Source organism: Equus quagga, chromosome 10, assembly GCF_021613505.1.
Source record: "Equus quagga isolate Etosha38 chromosome 10, UCLA_HA_Equagga_1.0, whole genome shotgun sequence".
In the NCBI taxonomy this organism is placed as follows: domain Eukaryota; kingdom Metazoa; phylum Chordata; class Mammalia; order Perissodactyla; family Equidae; genus Equus; species Equus quagga.
Window position 1 is genome coordinate 97,577,397 of NC_060276.1, and position 13,667 is coordinate 97,591,063.

Below are 13,667 nucleotides of genomic sequence, written 5' to 3' on the forward strand. Positions count from 1 at the left end.
GGACTCTACACACAGAGTTTCAGATTTAGCAGGTGTAGGGTAGGACTTAAGAAATTGCATTTCTTTTTTTTTGAGGAAGATTAGCTCTGAGCTAACATCTGCTGCCGATCCTCCTCTTTTTTTGCTGAGGAAGAGTGGCCCTGAGCTAACATCTGTGCCTATCTTCCTCTGCTTTATATGTGCGACGCAGCCACAGCATGGCTTGATGAACTGTGCATATGCCCGCACCCGGGATCCAAACCAGTGAACCCCAGGCCTCCAAAGCGGAGCATGTGAACTTAACTGCTACACCATTGGGCCGGCCCTGAGAAATTGCATTTCTAATAAGTTCTTAGATGATGCTCATGGTGCTGGTCCGTGGGCCATACTTTGCGAACCACTGTACCACACTGCCCATATGTACATACTGAGAATGGTTTCTGGTGCCCTTATGCGTAGAAAGAAAACCTTTTGATGTCACCATACCATTCCCTACTCCACCAAATTCTCAGCCATTTTTGTACCTTATAAAGCTGGAGTAGCTGATTATTAAAATTTGTTATGTAAAGAAGTATTTTGAAAAGTAGACTATATTTGTAAAGCATTATTATTATTTCTCATATCTGGTCATTGTTACTTTTAAAATTCAGCATAATTTTCTCCAGAGTCTATAATTTGATAACCTGGGCAGAGGAATTGAAAAAATAATCCATGTTCATGATCTTTAGTTTGGTTGCAAGTCAATTTTTTTTATTTCTTTATGACACTCATTATTTCTCATTTTTTATTTATCATATAAGCCATTAAAGCCATATGGTTATGGAAAATTAAAAAGTATGAGATATATTCAGAACAATTTTGAATGCACAAATGTGGCATACAAGTACCCTTGACTCATTTCTAATCCAGACTTGGCACAATTAAAATTTAGGAATTCAGTGTATGTAGGCTGATCTCAGGAGAAAGGACGTAGCCTGAAAACTCCCACACAAGCAGGAAATAATCTCACCTCTGATCAAAGAGGCCTATGAAGGAGTTCGTTTGAAGAGATTTTCTGCTGCTGCTGCCATTGAATTTTCCAAATTAGAAAATATTCAGCCTGATGTCTGTATTTCTGACCACGAGGGTATCGTTTAGGAAAATGGTACCTTACTGTCCTGAAGGAGTTGCTGTTCTCCCCTAAGGGCCTAATTTACAAAGCAGCAAACTCACTGGTAGGATTTGGCTGGAAATCTCATTGTTTCCGTAGAACCCTTTCGTGTGATTTATGTGCATCACATTTTACAAGTATCTCTTTGAAAGTTATTTACTAGTTCCCATCTCTGGAAGCGGAGGGTAAGTGGTGTTTCTAGTTTAAGGATGGAGGAGCTGAGATGCATCAAGTACAGCTCATCATGAAGATGAAGCTGATAATAAAATGCACAGGATCTAATTCTCTAAGCTTCACTCTGCCGTGAGTGAGTTTCATATTGTTCTTTTATTTTGTGTAGAATTGGAGTCTGTTAGAAAATATGTCAATGTCTAACCCTGCGTTTGTCTTCTGGAATGTGACAGCTTATTTCTATCCCAAATTTTGAGCTGGAGATAGAGTAAGTCTTAGTGATGTCTGATGCGCAAGCCAACTGAGAAATACTAGCTTGAACTGGATGAAATTGCCGCTTTTGTAGGTCAGAAAGAGTCAGATGTCAGCAGTGACATATGCCTCAACCTGTACGTTTCATGCGAGATTGTGACATGAAGACTCTCAGTGCTGTTACAATGTTTCTGAATTTTTAAATCATGCACAAATTAAAAGATAAATGAATAAATAATAATGTTGAGATGTCTGCCTGCATTGATAGTTGCCTGAAAACTAGACAGGCAGGGACCCAGCAGTCTAGGTTAGCCTTTGAGCTACAAGAGGTTTAACTGATTTGCCCAACCAGAAAACCAAGCTACCTTTCAGCTGTGCGGTATTAAAGTTTATTTAGGAGTTGATAAATAGCTTAGGGCAATGCTTCCTTTTTTTCCAGTCGCTGCATCCTCATAGCCCTATTCTCCCCTCCACCAGTGAATGCAGACGGAAGATTTTTATCCAGTACGAGCGCCGAAACTCCACTGTGGAGACTGTATGCTCAGCGAAAACCTCACCCATGATGAATAAACAGCTCTTCCCAGGGCTTTGCTGCCGCTGGCTCGGCAGGAGTTGTTTATTGCCTGGTTTGCACATCCCATGATAAATTTGCTGCTGAAATAAATTGCAATTTTGCATAATTATGGACCATCACATCTTAACAAGCAGTGTGTATCATATTCGAGTGTTCAATTTTTTAAAATCCATTTTTAGCTTATGTTTAATCCCAGAAAGTGTTTGTGTAGTAATAGGAGGCAAATATGGCATTGAAATAGAGTACTAATTTCCTCACTGCAGACAAAATTTACCTGAATCTTTTTAGATGGGACTGTTACTGCCTAAGGCAATTTTCCACCCCCCCCCCCCCCCCCCGCCCCCGCGCTATTATTATGTAGATGTTTACTGAGGGCATAGGTGCCTGTATCCACAATGCATGCGTTATATATGTTGTCAGAAAATATGAATAATCTTTTTTTAGATTTTTGTGTCATTAGGGAATTTGGTTCACCCCTTCTAAAAGACTGGAGAAATGAGAATGGAGTGTAGACAGAGGGAGCTAACATTTTTGAGTCAATATAATGTGTAAGTATATCATCTGCGAGGCACTCAGCTTTACACGCATTATTGTATTTGCCTTCTCATCACAGTGGTATGCATTGCAGATGAGAAACTCAGAAATCAGAGAGGTTAAGCAACTTGCCAGATCACACAGTTGGTAGGCAATATGAGGATTTGAACCCAGGTCTGTCTGGTTTTTAGGCTCTACTTTGTCCATTGCACGTAGAGTTTTTCTTTTGGAAAATATGCTCAGTTGTATGACCGTCAGGTAGTGCAATTGAAAGCGAACACCATAGTCGGAACTAAGAGAACATATTAGTTTAGTGTTATGCAAATTGATATTTGGTACCATGGTTTCTATGAAATATATTATTTTTCTGCTTGTAGTCTTTTTATTCCCCTTTGCCCTCCAATCCCCTACTCTTTTTCCCTCCAGTGTTCAACTTTCTATTCTAGGTTTGCATTTTTCTTGTCTTTGCTTGCCTATCTAACCCTTATTTCCTGCCTGAGGTGACATCAAAGATAACCATGGTATAGGGATTTTAGGGTTTTGCCTTTAAAAGTTAGCTTAAACTTTTGTAGCATATTAAAACAAGCTTTCCAAATTTGACCGGTAAAAACTAGGAAGTTAACAAAAGATTTTTTTGAAAGTTCATATATGAATTTTCAAAAGTCCAAAAGTCCTATATATATATATATATATACATATATATATATATATATAATAGGGTGTACACACACACATATGCTATTTCTAGTTGTTGTTGCTTTTAAGAAGAGTTTTAGCAACAACTCACCCCTTTATTGCTATATCATAATTTAGTCCCTTTATCCTTGCTCTTTTCATGGGGCTCACTGGGTGCGCCATTCTGATGTTTGAGGAGAATTGCATCTGGACGTTTGTTCCTTTGCAGAGTGAGCGAGCAAGAGGCTGCTTTGGAAGAAACTCATAGATTACTGCAACAGTTCCCACTGGACCTGGAGAAGTTTCTTGCCTGGCTGACAGAAGCTGAAACAACTGCCAATGTCCTGCAGGATGCCACCCATAAGGAAAGGCTCCTAGAAGATTCCAAGGGAGTAAGGGAGCTGATGAAACAATGGCAGGTAAGTCAAGCGTTTCTCCTTTAGCGCTCTTGTGAATCCACGTGAACAATGCCCAGCATTTGTCCTCGTAATTGATATACTGAGGACAAAATAAAATAGTTGTTTTGTATGGCCTGATATATTAAGCATTTGGGCAAGAAGGACAGAGGCAGAGGGAGAAGGGAAAAGTCATTTCTTATTTCTTTTAACACCCCCATCTCGAAACAGTACTTGTTTTTGACCAGGAAAAAACTCACACCTAGAGCCAGAGCTTTGGTCAAGGAGAAACTTTGCTCAGAGAAATAAATTAGGAATTGGTTGATTCGATTGAAGAAGTTGCCATTTTTGAGTGTTTATTTAATATTTTACAGGGAAAGCATCTGTACGAATTGTCTGTTTTATTTAGCATTGCTAACTGAATCAGTTTCCCTTCATTACTTTCAAATACATTTTGAAATGTTAATCTGGCATTTTGTAGCTTCCTTTCTAACATGATCTGTGAAAATCAAAATGAGATGGATAAATTTGTCATAGTTAATGATCATACAATATTCAGACAATTGTTTTTCCTAGAAACAAAGATTGTTGCTATGAAGTTTCCTGTGCGTAAACAGTGAAAAACAAAGTTGAGGGTAGTTGTGTTTAAATGAACTCTTGGTGAGAATCATATTCTGCAGTTCAAGAAGACTCTTCCAGTTTAATTTCAGTGTCTGATTTAATTTTCGTGAACTATTAGAGTTTTGTGATGTACAGTTGAGTTTTCTGGCTTGATATAAAAACTTTTCTAGTATCTCAAAGTTTGGAGTGTTAGAATAATATCAATTTTTTAGGCTAACTTCATTTGCTCATATTTTTAAATTATGATGAAGAAAACGATAGCATATCCTAGGTTGAAAAATAATTCCAAAATCAAATCATAATAAGCCAAGTTTCTTCTCCTCCCCTCCTCGTTGTTCTCTCTTCCTTTTTTTCTGTTTTGCTGTGAGATTTGATCTACTTTGCCTCTCTTATGCACAGAGTAGCTCACAGTGGCAATTTACAGGCCCTTGGATTCCTCGTTCTTGCTTGCTCATTCTCCTTGGACCCCACTTGCTCCTTCACAATGTATGTTGAGTTCGTTTGACCATTTGGAGGTAGTTTATTTAGAACAATACCTGACTTTATCTTCACAGATATCGCCCGTGGCTTGAGAATGTAAAAATAGTGCAAGGCTGGATTTTTTTGGTCACTCTTAAATGACTGGTTAGAAGTGTTCTGCTGTAACTTATTTGACTTATGATCTTTCATAAATAAAATTTTATTTCTCCTTGGAACTATCCATAAAGCTATCCTAGAATTTTAACAAATATGTGGGTTCACATATTCTCATCAGCTGTGGTAAATAAAGAGTAAAACTTCAGATGGATTTTTTTAGCAGATACTTTGAAAATAAAGAATAGTCCCATGACTCAAAATAATTTTATAATAGGGATTTAATAAAACATTCCTTCAATTAGGGCATAAGTCTGGTTGATGCAAAGGTATATCCATCTATCTCCTATACATTTTATGTTTATATCTTCAGTACTATACAATGGAAATTCCTATGTGATTTCCTAATCCTGAGAAACCACAAGATTCTGAATCATTAAAGAAAAGAAATTGCCATGTTTCATAGCTGTATTTACTATGGAAGAATGGAGAATAAACTAGATTTTGTGTTTAGATTTCCGATCTTTCTTTCAAAAACATTTGGAAGTTATGCCGAGGAAACTTTCTTTAGCTTATGCTGTATTACTCATAAAAATGTATTTATTCTTAAAAGCCACGTGAAACTCCCTTAGAGTTCCTGAAAACCTTAGACATATCATTTTCCCCTTGGCTATAGTCGGGCTAACTAAGATTCCAACATTATTTTAAAACAGAGACAATTTTCTCATTCCCTCTCAGTTAATATTGTGTTTTCTATAAATTCCAGTAGCCTGAGGTTGAAACTGCATTGCATAGATAGGAAGGACATTTATAGCCAGCTCTGATTTTCAGTTAGATGGCTGAATAATGGTCTTTTGATGAAAGATTTGGAGATGGCATGAGAAAAAAACTCTAGTGAAACTATTGATTATTGTTAATGGCACATTTCGAGTGGCAGAATTGAATCAAGATACTGGGGTTTAAAAGTAACAAATGGACATGCCCAGCTTGAAAGTAAATATCACTATATGCCTTAGATTACATGCAATTTCTGTATTTCAGCTAAATGGTTTGCTTTTTTTTCCCTCTGAAGATGAATTTTTTATTTTGAACAGAAGGAATTTTCTATAGTATGTGTGAAGGCAAAAAGTGTAACGGTATGCCTTTTCGCTTCATTTGAAAAAGCTGGTAGCATTGTATTCATTGTTTGATTCATGCTGTAAAGCAAGAATAGTTCTTACATATTAAAAAAGGAAGCTCCAAATGCCTACCCAGGTCAACAGGTCTCTCAACAGATTCCTATATATCTGTCTAGCCAGAAGCAGTGATGCTTTACTTTATACAAACACTGCTGAATGGAGACAGGGGATGAAAACCTTCCCAAAATACAGTTTGCTCGATGACTGTCAATTAGTTGTTCTATGTATGGAGATTCCACCTCTTGCTAGACTACCTGACTATCACTGTTGTTTTATCATCTCCTTCATAGGATATTTAATTCTTCCGGCAATAATCACGATTCATGGGTTCTATAAGCATATGTGTGTTATGAAGCATGTGCTTCCTGGATGGAATTAACCTGATTAATTCCAATCGAAAGCCATGAAACTTTCTTCCTTATAGTAGAAGAAAATGTTATTTGCTTTCCTTACTAAAAGCAAGGACGTTATAGTTGTCCTTGTACTTCAGGATGAGGAGATTTTTCTTACAAATGGTGTTATTTCTGACAATCTAGCTGGAATCTTAAAGCCAATACATTTTTATAGAATACCATATAGAGCCCTGAGAGGTGACAATTTGAGAATTTTTAAATTGCAAATTTATCCTTAAAATGAAGAACTATATTCGTGATTGAATCAGATTCTTCCTGTGTCCGAAACGTTTCTGCTTTGGGCCTCAGAGAATCGATAAATATATCCACAATTCCGAGTTCTAACATAAAATCATGGGTAACTAACTGAAAATGGAAAGACTCTGTATCTTTGCTAATATTTCACAAGAATTTCACCCATCTTAACTGGTTCCCTAAGCATCCCTAAGACAGAATCGTACTACCAGCTTGTAAAGCAGGGGTGTGGGTGTGGGTATGTAGCGGAAAGAGACGGTCATAAAGGTTGCCTAATTAGGATCTTTTTCTCAGCAAGAGAAACTACAGAGCAATTAATATTTGAGATTTCTTCATCTGTGATCTGAGTCCTGTCTCAGGCTATATCTCTCAACCCACTCCCTTTCTCTGATTTCTTTTGTTTTATCCCTGTCTCCTCCCAACTTCCCCCATTATAAAAATTGTCTTCTGTTAGACAAAACATTTCCAGAGAAACAAGTCTGATAAATTTTGAATTGTACATCAGAGTACACCCGTAAACTAAGATCTCTTAGATTTCTAATACATTATTGAAATTGGGGAAGTAGCTTCTTCAATGTTTCTCACAAAAATCTTGGCCCATTGGTTAATTCCAAAAGAAGAAGGAAGAATGCAATCTTAGTAACACAATTAGTATGCTGAATAAATTGGATCCTCATATTTCTCGGGACATCTGAGAATAGAGAGGTGGTCTGAGGATCTCTAATTCTAAGAAAAGGAAACTCTTTGTATTCCTTTCTGTTGCTACAATTTGAATTGAGTTTCATATGTATTTTTTAATCTTGCTACTTTGGTGTCTAAAGAATACGAAAGTTAATCTTGATATTTTTCTTTTGCCTGGTGATGGCTGACTACTGTTTTGGATATGTAAAATTTTTGTATATATTATTTTCCTAAGCGCTTTGATTAATTCATCAAATCTTTATTCAACACCTGTTAAGTACCTAATATCGTGTTGGGACTAGCAATCCAAACATGATTGGAGAGATGCTTTTCAAAAACAGTTTAGACAAAGTGCTAGATTGTATAATCAATTTAATAGATATCCACATTTTTCATTTATTTTTTTAAATTTGTATTCAGTTTATTTAAACTAAAAAAGAAATGGTTCACCCATTTCTCTCAGCCCCCTCCTCCCACCTCTTGTAACCGCTGATCTGCTCTCTGCGTCTTATGTCTGTGAGCTTGTTTTTTTTAGAATTCACATGTAAGAGAGATCATACAGTGTTTGTCTTTCTCTGTCCAACTTATTTCACTTAGTATCACATTTTTGTTAAATAGAAAGGAGTAAAATTAATAGAAAATAAGAGAGTCTGTCACTCTTAAGTGAGTCAGTATTATTTTGTGAATCTTTGGTTTCAATTGCTTGTATGCACATATGTGTGAGAAAGACAGAGACAGAGAGAGTGTAGGGGTGTATATGTGTGTATGTACATACTGGGTCATTACGTAACATATATTTAAAAGCCTCTGTATTGGAATATGATATCTGACTTTGGAATGTTCCTATTCTGGAGGTGAAGATGGATATGCTAAAACAAAATCATAGTAGTGTGATGAGTATTGTAGGAGAGGGCTAGGCAGGGCCTAGTAAAAATGGAAGGTGATTAAGGTAAGCCTTCCAGAGAGGCCAGAAAACTCCCCTGGGATAGTGTTTTCTGGTCTTATAGATTGGAGGAGCTTTAAAAAATGCTGATCCCTAGGTTCCACCCCCAGAGATTCAGATTGGATTGATGGCAGCATGTCCTGTCCATGATCCTCATGTCCGGCCAAGGTTCAGAACCTCTGTTCAGAGAAAGTTAGAAGAATGTGTTAGGAGTTAGGTAGGTATACAGAGTTAAAAAGAATTAAAAATTAAATTTTTTTTGGCAAAGGAAACAGTATGTCCAAAGTCCTGGACAAGGTGGTAGTTTGAGAATCCGAAGGTACTTCTCTATGGCTGGGGTGTGGTGGTTACAAGAAATGAGATCGGAAAGATGAGCTGAAGCTAAATTATGTAGAAAAACAACATGGCACAATGAACGGAGTATGGGCCCTGTAGGCAGAAAGACCACTTATTTTACCACTTGTTGCCTAACCTTGAAGTCCCAATTATACTCTTCCGTGCTATGAGTATACTAGGTCACAGGATTTTGTGAGGATTAAATGATAGAATACATGTAAAATGCCCACCAGAGAGGCAGTGTTGGACTCAAAGGGCTCAGTATGTGTAAGTTGTCTTTTCCTCCCTCTTGCCACCTATATTTAAGGGAGAAGACTTTACCTGTAGTCTGTGGAAAGTCATAACATTGTTTTAAGCAAGGAGATGGAATAAGCAGACTTACGTTTTTAGAAGGTCATTTTGGTAGCCATGAGGAGAATGAATTGGAGGGATATGGGAGCTGTCCAGGAACAACAGTTAGAAAGTTAATTCTGTAATATTCAAAGCAAGAAATGATAATTAAGGTGGTGAGGTTGAACAAATGAAACAGATGTGTAAACTATCTGGAGGTAAAAATCAACATTGTGATGTTCTTTATGAGAGGCAAAGGTGAGGGGAGAATGGGACATTCACTGATGAGGAGTCACTGATCGCTTACCATTTGCATGACTGAGTGCCTTCACAGAATTGCAGAATTCAAGAGAAGAAATAGTTGTAGGAAAAGTCAAGAATGTGGTCAGTTTTGAGTTATCTGTGAGTAACAGAAATGAAAATATCACCTCCTTTGAAGCAGCTGTGAATATGGATCTAAAGTTTGGAGAAAAATCTAGGTTGAAGATATAAAATTGAAGGACATCAACATGGAAGCCATAGAAATACGTGATATTACACACAGATCTGTGTTATTGTTAGTTGCATTTCTCCATGTTCCATTCAGAAATACACCGAAAGGTCACCAAGATATCACTTATTGCAGCACATAATCGGTATTAAGTGATGCCATCTTCTATGTTATTCAAAGGAACATAGCTGTGGAAACCCTCTTAATGGTTTAACCATGAAAAAAGGCAAAGAACTAGCAAAGCTTTGGTGTAAAATTCATACTGTGGAAAAAGTAAAAGTATTTGGGTAATGTATCCAAGATCCTGAAAAACTTTCCAATAGGGACAACTAGTTTCTTCTTATACATAAACATGGAAAATTTTATTTTCCCTCTTGTTCTCATGGAGCTGCTATAAAAAGGTCACACACATTCACAATACTACGACTTGCAGTACTCAAGAATGTATTCAAGAGCCACATGTTTGTCATCATACTATATTCAGTACTTTATGATGTTCCAGGTTTGGACTCTGAATTTCCTGTCCATCACAGAGAGAATCCAAAGAGAAATAGTAAAAGTAATTAAAAGTTTAGAAGAGGAGTTAATGAGGACAAAGTTTCAAGACTGGTATATTATCTCCTACAGAAAGAGAGACTAAATATAGAAAATAAGAATCCATTTATTTTTGTCCAATGATGAAAAACAACTATCGCCTCAATTAAGGCCAGATGAATTTAGTCATTCGATTATAAGGGTTGTAACATTTTGGACCATGTTACCACGGTCTCTTTCATATGTAAACATATTAATTGAATGTATTGGAAACTTTAGAACCTACTTTTCTGGATATTGCCATTAAAGTTAGCTATTATCTGGAATGATACAAGGGAAGTGCTAAATTGAATAGCTTTGTAATTCAATTATTGGATGCTGTAATTTTATATATACAAACCAGAAGGAAGGCCCACGTAGGGAAGAAGACACCGTGCATAATGAAAAGTCAGTTTTGATAGCCCCTAATAACGGTTGTCATTTATTCCTCACAGAGCTTTTGTGAGGATCTTATAAGGTAATAAATATAAAAGCACTTTGAAAAAGCTTTCTTCAAGTGAAAGATCCTTATGAATGGTATGAATTGCCATTAGACAAAAGTCAAACTGAAGATATAAACCTGATAGTGTACTCTTTAAAATCAATGGATCAAAATTACGTTAATTAATAATGAGCATAATAATAACTAATTTTTTCATTTTTATAATTGACAAAACACTTTTTCTTTCATTTTCTAATTTGATTCTCACTGAAAACCTGGTATTGCTCCCATTATTATTTTTATTTTGGTTGAGAAGAGTAAAATTAGAGTACTCAAGTAATTTAGCTACGGCTGCTTCCTTGAAAATCAACTGATTTGAGTTTTATCACACCAGATTAAGAGGGAAATAATTCAAAATAAAAGCCTATTAAAGAAATGTTTAGTTTTCTGGGATTAACAACACTGTGTATTTCTCCGATTACTAGGATATATAATGATAATAGCTCACATTTTGTTTAATATTACTATGTGCCAGCCAGTGTGCTAGGGGTTTTGCTTGCATGGTGTACTATCAACCTCGCCTTTCTACAGATGAAAAAACTGCAGCTTTGAGAAGTTGGGTAACATCTTCTAAGCTCACACAACCACATAGAGAGAAGTCAGTATTTGAATGTAAGTTTCACCTTCTGACCTTCAGCTCATCCTACTATTTTACCCGTTACTCTAAACTGACTCAGCATTCCAGGCAAAGGCCCAAGATACCCAAAAGCAAGTTTCAAATCATTCACCTAATAAGAATTTGTTGATTAATGGAAATACTCTTACTTCCTAAACATCCATTGTCCTTTACGTTTTTCAGTCTAGTTTCTACATTCACCTCTCAATTGACACACCTCTCTATGAAACCACCATGACTTTGAAATGCAAATGCTTTTACCAAGTCCTTGTTGCCCTAGAAATCTATGCATGCTTTGTTATTGTTGCCCACCACAGTCTTCTGGAAAATTCCTCACCTTTTGACTTGCTGGGGTGCTGTATTCTACTAATTTTCTCCTACTTGTCTAACGTTTCATTCTTTCCTCTTTCGTTATCTGAGGACCTATTCTGGGCTCTCTTTTCTGTCTTCATTAATCTCATTCTCTTCATTCAATAGTCGATCAGTAGTTACTAAGTGTAGGTTGTGTGCTAGGTGTTAGACCAGAAACAATCTTTTGTCCATCTCCTTTAATCCAATGATTTAAGATTTTTTATCTTTCCAGTAACAGTCCCATATTTCTTACTGTATGTGGGCCATTTCTTATTCAAATGTCTCACAGACATCATAAACTTCATATGATCCAAACAGGCCATATCTTTTATACCAAGTCTTCATCTCCTGTCTTGCCATTCATCACCTCACCATCTTTTCAGTCTCAGAAATTTCAAACCAAATAGTCATTTCTACATCTCCTTATCACTTGCCTTGCTTTCTAGTTCATTTTCAAGATCGATTGATTTACATCCCTAATCCTTTGCACCCATTCCTTTCTCTCCAGTCCCCTTACCACTGCTCTAATTCATGCTCTTATTACCTTTTACCTTCCACCACTCCTTCCTGCCCACCGCATTGCTCCCATCCAACCTGCAGATTGCCATTTCCAATTAAGCTTCCTAAAGCATAGCTTAGATTGTAACTAGATTATAAATTCCATGAGGGCAGGGATTTCATCTACTTTATTCACTTGTATATTCCCATTGTGCAAGACACTGCTTGGCACATGATAGGTGCTCAATATTTGTCAAATGAATGAATGAAAGAATATATTATTCCTCTGTTTGAACATCTTTTATGACTTCTCAAAGCCTTCAGAATATTCTACAAATTCCTTCACTGGACCCTCCACGATTGGCCCCCGATCTCAACTTCTAATCCTACTTCTTAATTTTCCTCTCCATATACCTTCAACTCCTACTAAAATGTACAGCTAGCCAGCCTACTTGTGTGTCTTTTGATGACCTTGTTTCTTCTTATGAGCTTCCTTTTCCTCAACTCAGTTTACCCAGATGCTGCCTACTTCTCAAGGAAAGCCATTTGCAAATCCTCCCTTGTTCCCTGAGCCCCCAAGCTGGAAAACATCTTGTCTCCCTCTCAGTTCCTGTAGGCATTTCTCTGCACTTTAAATGATGTTTAGTGCTTTGTATACTGTATTAGAGAGGCTGGAGGAGATAGTGTTTAATATTGTGGACTTTGAAGCCTGACTGCCTAGGTTAAAGCGTGATTCTGGTACTTACTGACCATGGACACATTTCTTAATTGCCCTCAGTTTACACAGCTATAAGGCAGGGGTAATGATAACATCTACCTCCTCAGGTTGTTATGAGGGTGATACGAATTAATATATGTGAAGTGCATAAAAGAGTATTTGACACATAGTAAGCAACCAGTAAACATAGCTAGTATCATGTTATTACTATTATCAGGGGTGTGTGTATGTATGTGTGTATATATTTATAAACTTTTGTATTATTTATTTCACTATAGACTCCTTAAGAACACAATCCTCATTTTATCTGAGTGAAAAACTACTTAATAAAAAATGAATGAAGTAATGAAACTCTGCTGGCAATACTGGCTACCATGAGTGTTGAAGCTCTGATTAAAGAAAAAAAAACCTTTGTCTTTTCCAACCAAGAAAAGATTAATATTCTTCAAGAGATTTTAGTTCTTAAATGTCAATATTAGCTCATGTTTGAAAAGCTCTTTAAAGTCTTCAGACACAAGCAAACCTTAAGACCCCCATTGTAAGCATACTACACTGAAAATTAGAAAGAGCTATTTTATCTTTCATAATGACCTCTTTTGGGGAAATAAATTGACTTGCTGCCCTTTCTTTCAGCCAGACACCAGATGTTGAGATTCCCTGAAACACACTTTGGTAAAAACAGTTTATTTTTCCAAACAATCCGACCAACATTGGAAGCCACATCAATAACTGTTAATAAAATTGGTTCAATGCATCCTATGAGGCGGTAGCACTGAAGACAATGAGAAGGCTGGGATTATTCACTTGCTTTCTTTGATCTCCATCAGAACCTGGACAAGATCTATATAATTTCAGGCCTCTTCTCCAAACAAGAATAGAA

General features: G+C 36.7%; 1 protein-coding gene across 9 annotated transcripts in view; it reads left to right on the forward strand.

Annotated features, from left to right (window-relative positions):
• The window catches only part of DMD (dystrophin), a 2,273,580-nt gene that overhangs the window by 1,800,402 nt on the left and 459,511 nt on the right, over positions 1 to 13,667 (forward strand). For all 9 annotated transcript variants that reach the window (XM_046672830.1, XM_046672828.1, XM_046672833.1 and 6 more), the window contains one exon: positions 3,565 to 3,754. In XM_046672830.1, the coding sequence (XP_046528786.1) occupies positions 3,565 to 3,754 (190 nt within the window). The remainder of the gene's footprint in view (positions 1 to 3,564; positions 3,755 to 13,667) is intronic.